Here is a 22,032-nt window from a genome sequence, read left to right as displayed (position 1 = left end):
CAGCTCCTTAATCTTAATTATGCAAATTCTCATGACCATTGATCAACAACCACTGACCAAAACCCACTGACCAAAACCCACTGATCAAAGACCACTGATCAATGGCCATGAGTACCATTCACAGAGAGTTGGGGAATGGCTGCAATCATAGTATTGTAAGATGGCGAAAGCTCCTCGATTCAGAGATGGTCTTTCACTTTTCACGTAAATGGCTTCCTTGACTCCGCGCTCTAACCAGCATTCCTGGGTTAAGATTGGGGAAACCTGCAGTCAGCTGAGACTGAAGAAGTCACCTGGATGAGTGACGAAACGTTTCTCCCACAAAACGCTACGTCCAGATGAACAGAATCAACTTTTGGAGATTTACTTACCTGGATGATTGCATCAAGACGTTTTGAGATATTTGTTCATTCACTGACCTCATTATCTAAAACATATATGTATTTAATATATGCATCCACAATTGTAACAAAAGGAAAGGAAAGGCAGAATGGGTACATTTAGAGCAAATCCACAGGAAATTAATGTAACTTACTGCAAGAGAACACATGACTGTGTGTGTGTGCGCGCGTGTGTATATATATATAATACTCATTGTGTAGGAACAAAAGCATGTTTACAATCACATTTTGGGGCCCCTACCAGAGACCATATTTGTTCCCCATCACCTGTGTGTTGATGTTATGATGATGTATGTTTTTAATCCATATTTGCTTTTATTACTTTTTTGTAGTGATATGAATTTTTAGTGTTTTATGTGTATTCTTCATTACATGTGTGTATATACAATTATAGGTACATGTGTTTTTCTATATATTTTGTAGTCAGGGCCTGTACATGGTTGGCTCTAATACTGCACACTGTGGTCATGCCTCAGTAGATGTATGTAGTAACAACTAGCTAAAACTCAAAATTGAAAGTGGCTTGTCCCATCCTTTGTGACTGCCAATTGTCAAATTAGTTTCTTGTCTTACATCTTGAGAAATTCTGTAGTGAATAGAAATATAATTTCTGACAATTATGGCCAAAACTATCAAATTTATCCACAAAAAATGTTAACCTCCTAACATCCACCAGGTGAACCAAATAAGGAAAAGGTTATAATTAAGTTTAAGCCACATGCTAAACAAGCATAGTTTCATAAACTAGAAAATGTTGCTTTTCAAATCAGTTCTTTTACATGCATGTTGGTCTAACAGTTTTAAGATTTTCAATTGGTTACAATTCAATATAAAAAGTAGACATAAACCTAATACTAACGCAAACTTGTCACTGGTAATCTAACAGATGTTGAGAGGTTAAAGTAAACTTTGTGCTTCAATTCCAGATCCACAATTACTTTGTAAAAGTAGTTACCATTACCTAAAACTGCGTTTTCACACATTTTAATTTTCAAATGCTTACAGGTGTGACAGCGAAGAGACAGTTAGCAGGAACAACTACTCTTGATATATAACTTAATTTATCCATAAGGGCTCTGTCTTTCCAAAGAGGTAGGGCTTTATAATTGGCAACCGCAGATTCTCAGTTGTTTTGTTTTCTTCTGTTCCTTTTGGCAATGCAGGGACAAATCTTCGCCCATCTGAACAATGACATTCGTTTTTTCTGGTGGTCCTCAGTAAATGCATAGCAGCATCGGTAGCAGCAACCGCAGAAAAGGCAGAGAGAGTATTTATGTCTGCTTGTAGTCGCTGTTCACTGCGAAGTTTTGATTGGCCTGATCATTTATGCGACCGGTTATGTATCGATCCTCTTGCCCCTTCTGCTCTCTCTGGGGTGCATGTTGTCACAGCAGCACCTCATCAAGAGGCATGTCATGGTAAGGAAGCATCGAAGCTGAAAGACAGGAAAGAAACAAAAAACGTGCTGTCATTTGTGTGTGTGTGTGTGTGTGTGTGTGTGTGTGTGTGTGTGTGTGTGTGTAGCTTCTGGGTTCAGAATGCAGAAATCTGTCAACTCCAGGTAAAGATGAAGGTTGATTTATTCATCCATTAGGAACTTCTTCAACATTAAATATTAACCAAGTCCCATCACTCAGTTGATGCATTAAAGCAGGGATTACACAAGGGTGACCTCTCACACACACACAATTTGCCTTTTCCAACACTATCCTATACCATGCACATTCACCCAATGTGTGTGTGTGTGTGTGTGTGTGTGTGTGTGTGTGTGTGTGTGTGTGTGTGTGTGTGTGTATATATATATATATATATATATATATATACACACACACAGTGGGGCAAAAAAGTATTTAGTCAGCCACCGATTGTGCAAGTTCCCCCACTTAAAATGATGACAGAGGTCAGTAATTTGCACCAGAGGTACACTTCAACTGTGAGAGACAGAATGTGAAAAAAAAATCCATGAATCCACATGGTAGGATTTGTAAAGAATTTATTCGTAAATCAGGGTGGAAAATAAGTATTTGGTCAATAACAAAAATACAACTCAATACTTTGTAACATAACCCGGGGCTCTAGACCAATTTGGTCGCAAATGCGACCAAATTTTTCAGTGGTGCGACTAAAAATAAATATTTGGTCGCACAGGTGCGACCAACTGTGCCGGTAACAAAAAAAAAATCTCTGTAACTCTCCGTGTGGTCAACAACAGACACACATTATGCCCCTATCGTGGACTAAACCAATCAGAGATAGTCAGGGGCGGGACCTCTCTGATTGGCCGTGGTCCAGTTGAAAGTGCAGGTGGAAGAGAGAGGTGAGTAGCTTGAATAAAGCGATATCAATTCATTAACGGATTCCACACAAAGACCTAAACACGGAGCGGACCCAACACATCAGAATCAGCTTCGTCTTTCTCGGCTTTCTCACCCGACGGCCTGAACACGGACACGCTGTCGGAGCTTAGCGATTCTTCGGGTCCGCGCTGTGTTTACGTCTTTTTGCGCTGATTCTGAGCTGCAGGTTTTGCCTCTCTCCAACCAAAATTCACCGAGCCTGCAGCAAAAGAAGCAGCAAACTGCGCTTCACATTTGATCAATGTCGTCATGAATTCCCTCTGACTTTTGCTGTTTTGCTTCCACCACGATAAAAATCACACTTCCTGCACAGCTCTCTCTCTCTCTCTGTACTTCAGGAACAGTTTCCCGTCTCAAATCTGTTTTCTGCATTATTCATTCGCTTATTACCCACCAGTCTAGCGTTGTTTACAGCGCTTTTTCTTTTTTCACTTAAATGACCTCGAACAAGAAAGCCTAATTTCTGCTGTTCAATACTGAAGAAATTTTAATTTCTTAAAATTATGCAAAATTGCAGAATATTTTTAAGGTTATCTGCTATAAAAAGCCAGACCAGGAAAATCTCCTTCATGTTTTCCTGTGTTTTATTCTCAGTTACTTTCACACAAAGGCATCTGCTGTGATTTTCACAATTCTGATGAAGTCTCATGTGTATCAGTACTGATAAATGATCAGAATTATAATATTTCTGACTGTCTGAGGCTAAATTGAATCAAATCAGGACTTTGAGAACCGGAATTGAATGGATTATAGAAATCAGTGATGATACTCAGCCCTAGTGAGCAGCCTAGGCCTGAGAGAAGTGGATGTACTGTAGCTGTGGGTAATAAGAAAAGATGAAAAGAACTATTGATAACTTTTTTGTTAAGTTAAGGCCTGATCTGTCTGAAATTCATAGCTAGTGCTCTGACACGGTGCCATCAATATTTGAATGCTGAAAAAGCACATTATATGCTGCAGTAAATGCACTGCCCAAGTGTCCCCTCTCCCCACGGCCTTTCAGCAGCAGACAGCAGCAAACAGGTCGTCAGAGGAGGCCAAGATGATGATTAAGTTTTTAACATTTTCTACAATATTGACAAAGCACTTTAAGCACAAGTTTGTTAGTTAATAATTTAGAAATTAATATTGTCTGTATGGACTCCCCCCCCCCCCCCAAAGAAAGTGCACATGTAAAACTGCGGTGTTAAGCGATGCGGTTGAAAAATTTGAGTGCGCCTAACTTTTGTGCCGGTACGCCTAAATTTTTAAAGTTAGGCGTACCGGTGCGCCCATGTCAAAAAGTTAGTCTAGAGCCCTGTAACCTTTGTTGGCAATAACAGAGGTCAAACGTTTACCATAGGTCTTTACCAGGTTTGCACACACAGTAGCTGGTATTTTGGCCCATTCCTCCATGCAGATCTTCTCGAGAGCAGTGATGTTTTGGGGCTGTCGCCGAGCAACACGGACTTTCAACTCCCGCCACAGATTTTCTATGGGGTTGAGGTCTGGAGACTGGCTAGGCCACTCCAGGACTTTCAAATGCTTCTTACGGAGCCACTCCTTTGTTGCCCGGGCGGTGTGTTTTAGATCATTGTCATGTTGGAAGACCCAGCCTCGTTTCATCTTCAAAGTTCTCACTGATGGAAGGAGGTTTTGGCTCAAAATCTCACGATACATGGCCCCATTCATTCTGTCCTTAACACGGATCAGTCGTCCTGTCCCCTTGGCAGAAAAACAGCCCCATAGCATGATGTTTCCACCCCCATGCTTCACAGTAGGTATGGTGTTCTTGGGATGCAACTCAGTATTCTTCTTCCTCCAAACACGACGAGTTGAGTTTATACCAAAAAGTTCTACTTTGGTTTCATCTGACCACATGACATTCTCCCAATCCTCTGCTGTATCATCCATGTGCTCTCTGGCAAACTTCAGACGGGCCTGGACATGCACTGGCTTCAGCAGCGGAACACGTCTGGCACTGCGGGATTTGATTCCCTGCCGTTGTAGTGTGTTACTGATGGTGACCTTTGTTACTTTGGTCCCAGCTCTCTGCAGGTCATTCACCAGGTCCCCCCGTGTGGTTCTGGGATCTTTGCTCACCGTTCTCATGATCATTTTGACCCCACGGGATGAGATCTTGCGTGGAGCCCCAGATCGAGGTAGATTATCAGTGGTCTTGTATGTCTTCCATTTTCTGATGATTGCTCCCACAGTTGATTTTTTCACACCAAGCTGCTTGCCTATTGTAGATTCACTCTTCCCAGTCTGGTGCAGGTCTACAATACTTTTCCTGGTGTCCTTCGAAAGCTCTTTGGTCTTGGCCATGGCGGAGTTTGGAGTCTGACTGTTTGAGGCTGTGGACAGGTGTCTTTTATACAGATGATGAGTTCAAACAGGTGCCATTCATACAGGTAACGAGTGGGGGACAGAAAAGCTTCTTACAGAAGACGTTACAGGTCTGTGAGAGCCAGAGATTTTCCTTGTTTGAGGTGACCAAATACTTATTTTCCACCCTAATTTACGAATAAATTCTTTACAAATCCTACCATGTGCATTCATGGATTTTTTTTTCACATTCTGTCTCTCACAGTTGAAGTGTACCTCTGGTGCAAATTACTGACCTCTGTCATCATTTTAAGTGGGGGAACTTGCACAATCGGTGGCTGACTAAATACTTTTTTGCCCCTATGTATGTATGTATATATATATATATATATATATATATATATATATATATATATATATATATATATATATATATATATATATATATATATATATATATATATATATATATATATACATATATATATAAATAAAATGTTCTTCCTCCACCCCCCATTTTTTGCACATGTCGAGGAGCATGTCAGGCTACATTTCACTGTGTGTTATACTTGTATAACTATGCATGTGACAAATAAAGAACCTTGAACCTTGAACCTATCCATTGCCCAAGATGACTTCTTATGTCAGCACTTCAACTACCAAAGGTGTTACCTACTCCATGTTTTTCCAAATTTTCATAACCTGTAGATGATTTACATTCTCTGTTCTCTCTGAATTTATTGGGTTTTCACATATTACCGACTGAATAAATTAAAAAGCGTTGCCAAATTTGATCATTTCTGGATTTGATACTGGACTTTTTTTTCGTTTCATCTCAACTGAACTTCAGACTAATTCTGTCTTAATAGCAATGCTTTCCTGTGAAATCGTCTTGCTTGTTCTCACTCTTGTTATATTTGGTGTAACACTTGCATATCATTTCACTTAAGTAAAATAATATGTGTTAGGTTTTGTATTGTTGATTGTCATTTATGCTTAGAAATATTTAACCATATATGCTTAGAGGTGTATAATCAATTGTGTAGTGATAGGACTGTGATCTTTAGCAGGCTGCAAAGGCTTGGTGTGCATTCTAGAGTGGAATGCACACCCACATCCTAGGAGCATAAGAGAGGTCCTATCTTCTCTTTGTTGATATAGCAAACACACGTATATCTCTTTAAGTATAAGAGCCTTTTGTTCAGATGGACCCGCTAGACTCCTGGCACCAGCTTTGGGGAGTCTTCACAGGGTCACATCTTGACCTCACACAAATCACACACACACACACACACACACACACACACACACACACACACACACACACACACACACACACACACACACACACACACAAAGGCAAGGTACTCTTTGTTTGTATGTAGACATCATATGTTAATGAACCTATGCATATTCATGTAACCTCAATAAAAGAGCAGTGTTACGGGAGAACGGACGAGAGCAACTGGGGTCAAGCGAAGGAACGGCGTTTGTCCGGTTCTCTCCCGTGCACGAGAAACATGAAGAACTTTGCCTACTTCGTGTCTTGCTTGCGGTGTAATTATATTGTCCTCAACGTTCCAGCGAATAGGTTCAAGCTACAAACCTATCAATATGTTCTTATCAAATATAAATATTATCCTGGTATGTGTAAGTCATCATTTGTGATGACTTATTTCTACCCTTATTCCAACCCTAGGCTATTAGAATTATATCAGTAGTTTTATTTATTTTTATTTATTTATTTTTAATTTTTATTTATTTAAGAATTATTTATCCAAGCACAATCAAAGGACAAGAAAATCAGTCATTCACTCAGCCTGAGAGCAGGGGAAGGTGGAGCTAATTTGACTGTAAATGTTAACTGCCTCCATCAACTCGTAAACTGAGCTAAACTTTTTTTTCTTTAATCGTTTGATTTTATCCTTTGTTAGTTAATTACTAAACACCTGTTTACCAAATGTATATGTTCGGATTATATTTTATGTTACATTTTAAATGACAAAGTAAGGGAAGCAATGTTTACGTCAAGTCTGGTGTTGCCTTGCAAATGATCTGATAAATGATTATCAGAAATTGAACAGTGGTATTGGCACTGTAGTATTGAGAGAACTGTGCTGATCTGTGTTCCAACACACTGGAACTGGAAAACATCAGACTGGTACATAGTTACTCACAAACCTGTTCATTTGATATAATGACAGTTAAGATAACTGAAATAAATAAATAAATAAAGATCACAAAACTTTTTCTGCATTAAGGTCACTTGTGATAAAGTCTTAGCACTCAAAAGTATTTTGCACACCGGACTTTTATGTTAAAAACAGCTCCACCACATAGTGATTTAACCATATCTTCTAAATATAAAATAATATAAAATAATATAAAAAGTTCAGATATAATATATAAAAGATAAGAATTCTGGGGACTCACCTGTCCCAAAGTTTAACACTCCTACATGAGTTGGTGCAGCAGCCAGCAGATATCAGAGCTGTAAAAATAAACCAGCAGAAATCATCAGAAACTGGATACTCTTAGTTAAGATTAGTAATTGTTGTACACACATGCACACACAGTGAAAAAATGTATCTTCCCACACTGAATTGCCTCAATGATGAGTGTTTTCCCTTGATGTCAATCCTCCTTCGTTCTCTTTTCAATTTTGAATACATACAAGTAAGAGTCACGCTATGCTTCCACAGTCAGCAATAAATTACTCAGTGATATAATGACTGTAAAAACTGGTTCTCACCCCTGTCTTGAGTTGTGACTAATTGTGTTTCTGTTACTCAAATACGTGCCAGTCAGTCAGGAACAGAGCCAGCCATGCCAAATATTGTCACTGTCTACCACACACATAATTACACTGAGGAGGAGGAAAAAGGAAAAACTATTAACCAAATCACTCGTGAATCTTATGTTGTTGTCATAGAGGGAAGTTGTCCGAGACAAAGAAGTCAGCTCTGTCTGAAGAGGTTAAAAGAAGACTTCCTAGACCTCAAACAAAACATTGCGCTCATTGATATATAAATGCCAGGGAATTTTCATTTACATTAGTTACTTGTAGCTTTAGTTACATACAAGGAAGGTTGCCGGTTTGAGCCCCGGCTCCGACAGTCTCGGTCGTTGTGTCCTTGGGCAAGACACTTCACCCGTTGCCTACTGGTGGTGGTCAGAGAGCTCGGTGGCGCCAGTGTCCGGCAGCCTCGCCTCTGTCAGTGTGCCCCAGGGTGGCTGTGGCTACACTGTAGCTTGCCATCACCAGTGTGTGAATGTGTGTGTGAATGGGTGGATGATTGTGTATAGTGTAAAGCGCTTTGGGGTCCTTAGGACCAAGTAAAACGCTATACAAATTAGAGATGGACCGATCCGATATTACGTATCGGTATCGGTCCGATACTGACCTAAATTACTGGATCGGATATCGGAGAAAAATAAAAAATGTAATCCGATCCATTAAATATCACGAAAGCACCTCACAAAACTTGCAACACACCGTAACTCACCTCAGAACGTTAGCACGTCGAGCAGTATGCATCACGTGATAGAGCGGCTGTGGCATGCGGGACCTGTCAGTGGTCTGGATAGCATGTGGAGCTTCGCTAGCAACCCGGCATTTCATCTCCGACAAAGTTATCCCGAGAGAAGTAAAGCAAGTGTGTAAGTCCATCTCTGAATGTTTGTAAAGCATTCCTGCGTTAAGCTTAACAAGCGACTGCCTCTTCTTGCTGCTACTTCAATCATGAAACTGCTTAACGATCAGCTGATCGGCTTTTCTGTCGGGAATCCGTGTCTCTTGTTTGTTTTTGGCCCACTTTGCACCAGAAAGAGGAAACCAGCGGCTGAACAACAGCAGCACGTTTAAGCTTGATCAGCTATTGTTAGAATGTATTTAATATTACTTTCTACTCGAGGATCTTTTTCTACGTAGCTGACGGCTGGTAACTGTGCAGGGGCGGATCTAGCAAAGTTTAGCCAGGGGGGCCGATAGGGCATGAACAGGGAAAAGGGGGCACAAAGACATACTTTTCTTTCTTATTCTCATTTAAAATGTCGAGCTTTTAATAAATAATTATCCGACACTCAAAGTTTTAATTTGATGCAAAATGAATAGAAGTCCATTACTGTATATAGTAACTATTAAGTCTAATATACCCTAGTAAGCTATAGTACTTTTTCCTTTGGGAAGGTACCATCTGTGCAGTCTGCAATTTTGTTGAAGAAAGATGTTGAATCTATTTAATATTTCTTGAAAAATAATTGATTTCTGTGCATTTTTTTTTTTCACACTGCATCAAATTAAGGTTGATTACGTCGATTAAGCATCATGAGGTGGAGCGTGAGGGGTGGTTCCCTATTTTTTATTTATTTATTTTTGTTGTTGCTGGGAGTTGGAACCCTATTAGTTAGGTTGCTTAATATTTATGCTAAGTACTCTTTAAAATACCAGAATAGGGAGGATGGTGTAGGTTTAAGTTTATTAGATTGATCAGTATTGCTGTACTATGAAATATTTTTTTTTGCATACAGGTATAACAGAATAGCTTTAGTGTAGTTGTTGTTTTAAACTTGAGTATGAACTTATACAAAATGCAGCAAGATATTTAAAAAAAAAAACAGTTTTGTTGATTAAAAAACACCATATCGGATTCATATCGGTATCGGCAGATATCCAAATTTATGATATCGGTATCGGTATCGGACATAAAAAAGTGGTATCGTGCCATCTCTAATACAAATACAGACCATATACCATTTACCAAATGATGGACACTAAATGTAAACCTGCCTTTACATTTAAAAAGAGATATATTATCAGAAACTAGAAGATACTGTAGAAGATACTGTAGTTCAAATGACGTCTCTCTTCAAGTTTTACCATTAAATGCTTTTTCCAGAATTCCAAACTGTTATAAATTTGAAAACCCCACATCCAACCCAAACCTTAGATGGGTGACCAGTGTTCTCTTGGAGATTAAGGGCTTGATTTAGTAACACGCTGTGCCAGTACAAACTGGGTTTTGCTGTAAAAATTGTTTTTTTTTTTAAAGTACTGTATTTACAAGGAAAGTGCAGTGATAAGACTGCACGTTACAGAGTTTTGTGACTGGCCCAGCTTGATATTGAAATGAACCAGCTGTGCCTGTGTTCAGAAAACAGTTTCAACAACTTTCATAAATCACCCGTAAAACTAACCACATATACAGCTCACATGAGGTTAACAGTAATCGATGAGGTATGTGGGAGGATGTTCATATATTAAGTGGACTCGGGTTAAACAGCTATTGAACCAAAACTCTAAGTGCTGCTACACTCATCAAAGCTGGACAGTGCAGGTGGAATACTGACAGAGAAGACGACCAAATGCAGATGTGTTTGTGCTGTGTAAACAGGAGATTTTGCCCAGACCACAGTGACAGTGAACACATGCTGTGATTATATAACCAGTGTTTCCGGCAGTTTACCATGCTTACACTGGAGGCCTGCTGCATGTGCTTCACCACTCCAAGTGAGCATGTGGCACAGCAGCTGTAGGGAGGAAGAAAGGCTGACCGCTGACTGTGGTCATCTATCAACTCTAACACAGATTAACCACTCACTTTGTGTGTACCCGTGTGTGTGAAGATGCTGAATATTCTAATTAAACAGCAAGCACAGACAGTTCTTTGAGTCAACGGTGCTACTCTCTGATTGTTTCTCGTGCACTGAGAGTGCCCTCATTCTCATGTTGACCTGTTTACACCTCTGGTTGTGTCCCAGTGGTCCAAGCTGTCAAGACACACAGACATACACAGAAAGGGAGAAAGAGAGAGAGGACAAGCCCCTGGGCTGGTTCACAGCTGTGTGCTCTGCTTCACTTGAATGCACTTCGCTGCGTGCGCCATGAAGAGTGATGGACAAAAAGAGGGATAGTGTGTGTGCACGTGTTTGTGCCACTGTTCAGTATTTTACTCTGTAGTTTATTTTTCCATTTTTGTTAAGAAGAGATGGAAAAATGAGTTAGAAAAGAACAAGAGCAAAGAGAGAGAAGAAATGAGTGATCAAGGGAGAACTGGTCTTTTGTCCAGCATCAAAGGGCACAAAAACACACACACATCCGATAGGTGGTAGAGGGACAGAGCAGCAGCGTTTGTAATTTCTGCAATGCGCAATTATAAACACCCACGCTACCACACACACACGCACATGCAGGTGGTGAATATGTTGCATTTATTTGAATACATAATAGATAAACCAACCTTGGAACTAACACCTGGTCACTTGTGTTTCTCAGATGCTTGTATCTACAAAGGGATGTTAAATGTGTTTGTGTAAAAGTCCGGCAAGTAAAAATGATGATGGTCAGTGTACCAGAATACAAAAGAAAGCTCAATTAATATGTCAAATGTGCCTGGTTTGAAATAATAAGAGGAAAAAGCAGGCTTCAAAGCTGACTGGAGATGAATTGCCAGGGAAGCAGCTGTTGGCCTACTTAGCAGGCCTGTCCTTAACACAGGACCTCTGATCTCACACACATACGCACATGCGCACACAAGCACATTTGCAAACTTTTAATTACACAAGCTACACACATAAATTGAACTTGCACATGCAAAAGCAAGCTCCCAGCTTCTGTTGAACTTTGCCATCACTTTGCTGACCTGCCTGTGTGCCTCACCATTGTATGTGTGTAAAATTACACATTTTTGTGTGAACTCGTGATTTCACTGAATTGTGCCATCCCATCATCCAACAGACCTTCAGTTCAACCCTTAATGAAGTTTCCAGCTAAATGTTCCCAGGCCTTTTCACTTTCCTGACACACTTTCTAATAAAAGAGGTCCCAATATTCTGTGTAATATATAGTAAACCTGTACCGGCAAGGTTTTTATGTGAAAATAGGGGAGGTCTGTCAGCCTGCATCATAAAATGCATAAGGGAGATGCTGTAGATGAACAGCTAAATTCGTTCCAGTGTCAAGCATGTTTACATCTGGGAAATCAACTCCACCCATGCAAAACAACAAATCAAATTTTACATGCAAATAACAAAAGCAAATAACCCCCATGAGCTAAATCTAGATGACTGAATCTACATTTGTTATAATTTGAAGGTAATCAAGTAAGCTATTTAGCCTATAGTTGCTCAGCAACTATCAAAGATTAAGCTAATAGTTCAACAGTTTTAAACTGATGCATCCTCATTTGGTTTCCAAGACTAAGATGTGGAGATTGATACCACTCGCATGTTTGTGTGTTTGAAATAAAAGATATGATAACGAAATTTCAAAATTGTCCCATATCGGCACTAAGCACAGCTAAACACAACAAAACACAAAACAGTAAACTTTAAAGTGGATAAAAAGTGCAAAAAAGGTATGAATGATAAATTAAAGAATGAATGTTTATTCCACACGATTGCCCCCCAAAAAGTCCAGGGAAGTAGCCAATCAGGTCAGCTGTTAGCATTGATTGGGGTTATTGCCCTGTTCTAAAAGCTGTCCTTGAGTCTGCTTGTCCACGACCTCAGCAACCTAATTCTCCTGCTAGACGGCAGCAGCTTAAACACTCGGTGTCCTGGGTGTGTGCAGTAAGATGCCACGTGCCCCTTTGAGACAGCGAGTGCTGTACAGGTCCTTCGGGGAGAGAAGAGGTTGTCCGAGGATTTTTTTGGCCATATTAATGACCCTGAAGAAGAAGCATCTTCCCCCAGGCTATTCGGGCCCTGAACCAGGTGTAGGACTGAACTCTCCCACACACATCACATCTCCACACGCACTCTGGTTTTTCTTTTTGCATGCGTCTTATAATTTCTTTTTATTAATAAAATCTGTAAGTTTTTGTAGTGATCTGTAAATCTGTAAATATTACTGTCAATTCTTACTGTCATTTAATGGTTGGGCATTGCACAGCAATAAACATTTCACCTCATGTCATACTGTGTATGGTTGTGTGTGTGACAAATACAATTTGAATTTGAATGTAAAGTGCCTGTTTGTGTGCCACGGTGCAGCTGGAGAACCATACAGAGATGCAGTATGTATCAGTATGCAATATGTGCAAAACGTAAACGCTAAAAGCTACACCTCAGTCAAATATGCACTGTTGAATCTGAACTATGGAGTTCAATTATGGTTACTATGGTTATTCTTCTACTTGATGAAGTTGAAGAGTAACCAACATATTTACCACCCACAGATTTAACTTGGGTCAGCCGATATTTAACAAACTATATTTTCTTTCATTCATATAAGAAAAAAACACCTTCATTTACAAATGGACAAATCTCTCACTTTTCTGTTCAGCGTTCAGTTGCTGCTGATGAGTAACTCCTGTTTTCCTACCAGTGGGCTGATCAGGTTGCTGTTATGGAAATCCCAAACCATCAACTTTTTTCATTTCAGTTCAATCCAGTTTTATTCACATAGCAATAATTCAAAACAGTATCTGGATTGAGATGCTTGTATTGTAAGGAAAATGTCAGTGAGAGAATCCCAGTGATTCAAGTGCTTTTTCATAGTGTTTGCCCTATGAGAACTTGAGAATTGAGAAGAATTCAGTTTTAACAGGAAGCAATAGCCAGCAGAGCCAGGCTAACAACTACTGAGGAGAAAGAGAGAGGAAAAAGGAGAGCACAGGACAAAACACATACTATGGCATATTGAGATTTGAGTGCAATGGCAGTGAAAAGAGGTGAGCTGATAAGAAATGCTCAGTGCATCATAGAAAGAACCCCAACTGCAACCAAGTCAGAAGAAATACTATCACTAACTGCAGATCAGAGCTGCAGTGAAGCTAAAGCTCTTCCAGTACTAATTTGTATTCTATTGTATTTAAGACTTCACTGGTGTGCCTCCTGTCGTACACACATTCGCTACCACCACAAACACAGTCAAATACTGGGAAACACAAACATCATTTACCAGAAATGAAATTTGAAATTTGGGCTACTGGATGAATAACAGCTGAGGGAGTAAATGTGATTACCTGACAACGCTAGCCTCTTTATTTCATTTTTCCTTTTCTGTCTTTTTTCAAGCTGTTTTCAACATCTTTAAAAACAATTTATGCCAACAATATGCTAACAAGCAATCTTAATAGTTGAGGTTTAAAAACAAATGCAGTACACTAGCTGAAATCATCTCATGCTGTACCTTGAGTATTTACTCATTTTGAATCAGGGAAAATTCAAACTGAGATGTGGTGGCATCCGTCAGGTGATTTTGCATTCAAGCAATTTTCCCTGCCTTTCATTCTAAAGAAAGAAAAAAACCCAGAGTGTATAGACTATGCATATTTAATTCTTCAATATATTAATTTTTTATGTGTGTTCAGGCTTAATGCTAAATTTTAGAGGTGAAACAAATGGACTAATGCATATACAACTAATGATACAAGAGGATATGTAGGATAATTAACTAAAAGGAGTTTGCACAAAACAGAAGCAAACAGGGGAAACAGTAAAGAATTCAAATCTTGCAATAAATTGTGAGATGTCATTTACATACAGGTGAACAGGCCTCTTGCAGAGGATAGCTTTAGAAAAGTGTCATACTTGGACAATGTGTATAGTCTTAGGTTATCAAAAAGTCATATCATAACTCATAAACATTAAATCAACAAAAGTTAATAACAAACCGTTATATTACAGGGTGGGCCATTTATATGGATACACCGTAATAAAATGGGAATGGTTGGTTATATTAAAGTCCTGTTTGTGGCACATTAGTATATGTGAGGGGGCAAACTCCTCAAGATGGGTGGTGACCATGGTGGCCATTTTGAAGTCGGCCATCTTGGATACAACTTTTGTTTTTTCAATAGGAAGAGGGCCATGTGACACATCAAACTTATTGGTAATGTCACAAGAAAAACAATGGTGTGCTTGGTTTCAACATAACTTTATTCTTTCATGAGTTATTTACAAGTTTCTCTTTGTTCACAGCCATTGACATGTCAAAGAGGTTAACACGTGAGGAGCGGATCGAAATTGTGTTGATATCTGGTGAATGGAATAACCGGATCATTGCAGCAGATTTCAATGCAAGACACCCTACGAGACCACCCATCTCCCATGCTACAGTTAGCAAACTGCTTGCTAAGTTTTGTGAAACTGGTTCAGTGTTGGATTTGCCAAAATGTGGACGCAAGAAAACTGTCACTAATGAAGAAACATCAGTGGCTGTCCTAGCTTCATTCAGCAAGAGCCCACAGCGTAGCACTCGCCGCATGTCACTGGAGAGTGGCATTAGTCGAACATCCCTTCGGCGGATATTAGCTACTCACAAATGGCTCCCTTACAAACTCCAGCTACTGCAGCATCTCAACGAGGATGACCCAGATCGGCGCACAGAATTTGCAGAATGGGCAAAACAAAAATTGGAACAGGACCCTCAGTTCACGCAGAAGACTTTGTTCAGTGATGAGGCAAACTTTTATGTGAATGGTGAAGTTAACAAACAAAACCACCGCTATTGGTCTGACACTAACCCACATTGGATGGATGCCTCCAAGACTGTTGGAACAACAAAAGTGATGGTTTGGTGTGGTATATGGGGTACAACGATAGTGGGTCCATTCTTCATCAATGGAAACCTCAAGGCCACTGGATATTTGAAATTGCTACATGATGATGTGTTTCCCTCTTTATGCACTGAAGCTGGCACGTTCCTTGAGTTTTTCCAGCAAGATGGTGCACCACCACATTATGGGTGCCAGGTCCGAGCATTCCTAGATGAACAGTTTCCTGGAAAGTGGATTGGTCGTCGTGGGCCAGTTGAATGGCCCCCAAGGTCTCCCGATCTGACCCCCTTAGACTTTTATCTTTGGGGTCATCTGAAGGCAACTGTCTATGGTGTGAAGATACGAGATGTGCAGCACCTGAAACTACAGATACTGGATGCCTGTGCTGGCATTTCTCCTGCAGTGTTGCTATCAGTGTGTGAAGAGTGGGAGAAGAGGGTTGCATTGACAATCCAACACAATGGGCAGCACATTGAACACATTTTATAAGTGGTCAGAAACTTGTAAACAATTCGTGAAAGAATAAAGTTACGTTGGAACCAAGCACACCATTGTTTTTCTTGTGACATTACCAATAAGAGCCACACAGAATGAGGGACGACACGACAATGACTCAGAGAAACACAGGGTTTAAATACACTGGGAAGTAACGAGGGGAATGAGACACAGAAGGAGAGCGCAGCTGGGGGAAATCAGAACTGACGAGACAAGGAAGCGTAAACTGAACACACTGAGATAAGACAGAGACCCTCAAAGTAAAACAGGAAACACATAACACAGACTGAACAAAAGACACAGACTCACATGCAGGCACTAAAACAGAGGGAACAGAGATGTGGGACCAGGGCAGACACAGGCACTGACTGGACACGGGGATATAGCGGACAGGGGAGACAGCAACTAAGGATTACACAGAGACAAACCATAAGACATAACTCTAACAAAGAAACCAAAGAATAGAAATGATAAATAATATATAAACTCAAAACCCTGGGTCAACGACCCAGCCATCCTAACATGTATCCATATAAATGGCCCACCCTGTATAACCATATTATTGGTTCCAAAAGGCATTCACACCACAAACACTGTCAAGAGGTCCAGTTAGCAAAGGTGAGGCTCAGCAGACACAAGTTGACCACACTTCCATGTGTCAGGGTATTATCAATCAAAGCAGGCCCAATGCCCATCTGCTCCATCTCGTTACCAATCACAGAAAACAGAAAAGTAATAAAAGGCTGAAAAAACATATAAGAGTTCAATCTTAAGTAGGCTGCGTGAAAAGTGCTGCTGTAACAGTAGCACATCACTGGTCTATAGATTCTTACAGAAAACTGCTTACATATGCATAATGTGGAAAATGTATCCTAGTGGATACTGAAATCCACACAGGACTGTACACCACTTCCTCTCTTTTTCTTATTACTTTGACTTCATAAGCCTTTCCTGAAAAATTGCTTCCTTATCAGTTTTTGTCTTTTGTGTAGTGAAAAACTGTAAACAGGCTTATTTGGATTGAGTCACATTAAGGCAAAAATGCATCAGTGGAACATAAACTATGATCGCACAGAGACAGCAGAAAATAAGAGTGTCATCACAAGCTCAGCACTGGCTTACTTGCTTTCTCTGCATTGATGCTATAGGCATGCTAGTTGTCCCGAGCTAATGCAGCCTGCTAATACAGGCTGGTTGGAAAGTGCACAATAGGCAGGTAAAAAAAACATTACAACAAAAAACTAGTATTATAAATAACAAATAACCCTAACCACCTTGGGGTTTTTGCTTGGATAATGTTATTCAATTTAATTATATGTCAGTTTAAGTAGTGATTAAATTATTTTCTTACTTTAGACAGAGGTGGTACATACTTCAGTTGAATTTGTAGGTTCTTGTACTGTACTTAAACATTCTTTTTTTTTTTTTTTTTTTACTGAAAACAAGCCAAAAACAGTTATACTGAGGTAAAGCTATGTGATGTTGAGTTATGTTAACTCCACAACCTTTCCTGTAACTAAGCAGCCATATGAATGCAGGTTTGACAGCTAACTCCGCAGTTCCCTAGCAACAAAAAAGGACACTTGGGCTCTTTAGGGTTTATCACTGAGGGTTACGTGTTAATTTAACCTAATACTAGGGAAGTTCTTTTTAAGCTCAGCTTGTAGGATTCACATCAGTGGTTGCACCTGTTTGTGAAAGAAATAACAGTTGTTTTCAACAGGCTCTATTTGATTTGGAATGCAGCTTATTCATCTGTACTGAATGATACACAAGAGGAATTGACTGACAGCGAAAAAGAGAAGTGAAAAAGGTACGCTTGCCTCCACAGACCCACTGCTTTGACACTTCAGCCAGGCTCCAGTTCTAGTACTATCCAGACATCATGCACAAAGTCACACCTTTTCTATACATGCAGCATTTATTCGGTGGCTGAGAGTCACAGGGAAATACACTGTGCTTTTGCATGAATATCTGAGTGGACTAGAGGTGACAGCAAATTCTTTACCACCAGAGTGTGTGGCGGAAAAGATGTTTATATCATGTTCCAGTACATCTATATTAAAAACATTAGAAGCATATATGTGTATGATTTGTTCACAATATGGACACAGCCAAAGTCCTTTCTCTTGATTTGTGAATTTTAAAACAATGAAAATATATGGAGAGATATTATTAAGACCCACAACTTGAATTAGCTTGATCTTGACTTTTTCCCCTTGATATTTAAAACATTCAGTTAAGTGCAGAAAAACATTTTACTTAACATAACACTTAGTAATGAGTAAAAGTGAAAAAAGCACAGAATTACCATCATATTCATGAAATATGCACACTTCCAATGTATTTCTTAGGACCTTGAATATCTTAGCAAAACAGAATTATTCTAAATCTGTTTCTTCCCTGTTTCTCAAACTTGAGACTCTGAAGCACTTGTTCTTTTGCTTAGCCGTAAACACAAGCATTGCAGATTTCTTCCAATCTCATTAGTTTGTTTGCACTGGTTTGTTTTATTTTGGCAGTTTTCCATGCGGAACAGTTTCTGTTTCCAAGAACGGATTATTATATAATATTATATAAGTTTCAAATGAAAGTCCTTCATTATTCAAGTTGAGACTGTAATATACACTCAACAAAAATATAAACGCAACACCTTTGTTACTGCTCCCATTCCCCATGGGATGGACGTAGAGACCTAAAATTCATTCCAGATACACAATATAACCATCCCTCCCAAACAGTGGTCACAAATCAGTCCAAATGTGTGGTAGTGGGCACATCTGCTATATTGAGATAATCCATCCCACCTCACAGGTGTGCCACATCAGGATGCTGATCTGACATCATGAGTAGTGCACAGGTGTACCTCAGACTGCCCACAACAAAAGGCCACCCTGGAATGTGCAGTTTTTTGCGCTATTGGGGGTCTGGGGACCCAGAACCGGTCAGTATCTGGTGTGACCACCATTTGCCTCATGCAGTGCAACACATCGTCGCATGGAGTCTATCAGATTGTCAATTGTGGCCTGTGGAATGTTGGTCCACTCCACTTCAATGGCTGTGCGAGGTTGTTGGATATTCGTGGGAACTGGTACACGCTGTCGTATACGCCGGTCAAGCACATCCCGAACATGCTCAATGGGTGACATGTCCGGTGAGTATGCTGGCCATGCAAGAACTGGGACATTCTCAGCTGTCATCTGCCCTGAACAATGTGAACCATGATTCATCCGTAAAGTGCACACCTCTCCAACGTGCCAGACGCCATCGAATGTGAGCATTTGCCCACACAAGTCTGTTACGGCGACGAGCTGGAGTCAGGTTCAAGGTTCAAGGTTCAAGGTTCTTTATTTGTCACATGCATAGTTATACAAGTATAACACACAGTGAAATGTAGCCTGACACGCTCCTCGACATGTGCAAAAATTGGGGGGGGGGGGGGGGGGGGGTGTAGAGGAAGAACATTGTATATATATATACATACATATAGTATATACACAGGGTGAATGTGCAGTAGTAGCAGCAAGCAGGTGAATTCTGTACATTAATATGAATAGACATCTGACTATTTTACAGGATAGACAATATAAACATATTTAAAATTAAAGGAATTGAAATGTACATTGTGCCTTGGTTTAGTGTCTGGAAGAGAGTCCTGTCTCAGTCAATTATAGATGATGTGAGAGGGCGGGTGTGTGTGTTTAGGGCACGGATGGCTTGGGGATAGAAGCTCCTCTTGAGTCTCTCTGTCCTTGCCCGGAAGATGCGGAACCTTCTACCAGATTGCAGAAGTTGGAACAGTTTGTTGCCTGGATGGGACGGGTCCTTCAGTATCTGCGCTGCTCTAGTCCGGCATCTCCTGGTGTAGGTGTCCTGAAGCGGGGGGAGAGCAATCCTGCAGCAGCGTTCTGCTGTACGGATCACTCTCTGGAGAGCTTTTTGGTCCTTCACACAGCTGTTCCCAAACCACGATGTCATGTTCTGTGTGAGGATGCTCTCCACAGCGCCTGTATAGAAAATCCTGAGGATCTTTGGAGAGACCCTGAACTTCCTCAGTTGTCGTAGGTGATACAGGTGCTGCCTAGCCTTTTTGGTCTGGACCTGAATGTGAGCAGCCCATGTCAGGTCTGAGGAGATGTGGACACCAAGATACTTGAAGGACTGCACCCTCTCCACTGGAGCTCCATTGATGATGATGGGCTTGTAGTCTCTGTGCTGACCCCTTCTGAAGTCCACCACCAGCTCCTTGGTCTTGCTGACGTTCAGCTGGAGGTGGTTGTCCTGGCACCACGATGCCAGATTCTTCACTTCATCCATGTAGGCCGCCTCATCGTTGTTGGAGATGGCACCCAACACCACTGTTTCGTCAGCAAACTTCACAATGGTGTTGGAGCCATGGGTGGCCACACAGTCTGAAGTGTAGAGGGAGTAGAGCAGTGGTGAGAGGACACATCCCTGAGGTGCTCCTGTGTTGATGGTGATGCTGTTGGAGAAGCACCTGCCCACCCTCACCACCTGAGTTCTGCCAGTGAGGAAGTCCAACACCCATGCACACAGACGGCTGTTAAGTCCCAGATCCCTCAGCTTTGTGAACAGTCTGCAGGGCACTATTGTGTTAAACGCTGAACTGTAATCAACAAACAGCATTCGCACATAGTTACCCTGTTTCTTGTCCACGTGGCTGAGAGTGGTGTGTAGGACGTGGGTGATGGCATCCTCTGTGGATCTGTTGGATCTGTAGGCGAACTGCAGCGGATCTGTGGTGTCTGGGATGGAGGGGGAGATGATGTTCTTCAGCAGCCTCTCAAACACCTTCATTACTACCGAGGTCAGTGCAACTGGCCGGTAATCGTTCAGGGATGAGGGTTTGCTGTTCTTGGGCACAGGGATGATGGTGGATCTTTTGAAGCATGTGGGGACCACAGACTTCGCCAGGGACTCGTTGAAGATGTAAGTGAACACACCTGCTAGCTGGTCAGCACAGCAGCGCAGCAGACGGCCGGTGATGCCGTCTGGCCCCGCCGCTTTCCTTATGTTCACTCTCCTCAGTGCCGCTCGGACATCATGCTCCGCGATGCTGGTCACCGGTCTCTCGCTGATGACGTCACTGTCCTCGGTAGTCAGGCAGTAGATAGCATTAGCCGCCTGGCTAACCTCGAAACGGGCGTAGAACCGATTCAGCTCGTTGGTGAATGCAGAGTCGGCGTTGATCGGCGCAGTGTCCCTGGCTTTGTAGTCCGTAATGGTGCGTAGTCCGTGCCACATACTCCGTGTGTCACCCTGGTGGAAGCGGGACTCCACACGTTCCCGGTACCGGCGTTTGGCATCTCTCACCGCGCGCTGCACGCCGTATGAGGCCGCTTTGTAGGCGCTCATATCGCCAGTGGCGAGACCCGCGTTGTAGGAGGCGGTCCTGGCGTTTACGGCAGTGCGGATCGATCTGTCCATCCACGGTTTCTGGTTTGGGAATGTGGTGACTCTCGCAGTGGGGATAATCTCCTCCGCTAGCATATTGACGAAGCATACTGCTACTTCCGTAAACTCGTTGATGTCGACTGCGCATGCTCTGAACATGTCCCAGTCGACGTCGTTGAGTGCGTCCTGTAGCGTAGCTTCTGATTGGGCAGTCCACCGTTTTACCTCCCTCTTGGTCACGTCTTCCCTCCATATGCTTTGTTTATACTGGGGAATGAGGAAGATGGCGTTGTGGTCAGACTTCCCAAAAGCCGGGTGTGAGACAGCTTTGTAGCCCTGCTTGTATGGCGTGTAGCAGTGATCCAAAATCCGATCCCCTCTCGTTGGACACGAGACATGCTGGTAAAAGTTTGGCATGACTTGTCTGAGGTTCGCTTTGTTAAAGTCTCCTGCTACAATGAGGGCTGCGCCCGGGTCCTTGTTTTGAAGCGAGCTCAGCACATCATGTAATTCGGACAAAGCCATACCTGTGTCCGCTTGGGGTGGGATGTAGAC

At 41.4% G+C, this 22,032-nt stretch overlaps 1 protein-coding gene across 2 annotated transcripts in view; it reads right to left on the bottom strand.

The window, feature by feature from the left end:
• Positions 1-767: 767 nt before the first annotated feature.
• The window catches only part of LOC113035126 (coiled-coil domain-containing protein 85A-like), a 46,696-nt gene continuing 25,431 nt past the window's right edge, over positions 768-22,032 (bottom strand). The window contains exons 3-4 of one of the 2 annotated variants that reach the window (XM_026190446.1): positions 7,499-7,556; positions 768-1,836 (exon numbers count right to left, since the gene is read on the bottom strand). In XM_026190446.1, coding sequence (XP_026046231.1) covers positions 1,815-1,836; positions 7,499-7,556 — 80 coding nt within the window. In that variant the 3' untranslated portion in view covers positions 768-1,814. Of the gene's footprint in view, positions 1,837-7,498; positions 7,557-22,032 lie in introns of those variants that run through there. The other variant, XM_026190447.1, reaches the window with a different exon arrangement.

The sequence above is a fragment of the Astatotilapia calliptera genome, chromosome 13 (assembly GCF_900246225.1).
Source record: "Astatotilapia calliptera chromosome 13, fAstCal1.2, whole genome shotgun sequence".
Lineage (NCBI taxonomy): Eukaryota > Metazoa > Chordata > Actinopteri > Cichliformes > Cichlidae > Astatotilapia > Astatotilapia calliptera.
Note: the sequence above shows the minus strand (reverse complement) of the source record. Positions and strands in the feature narration are given on the sequence as shown.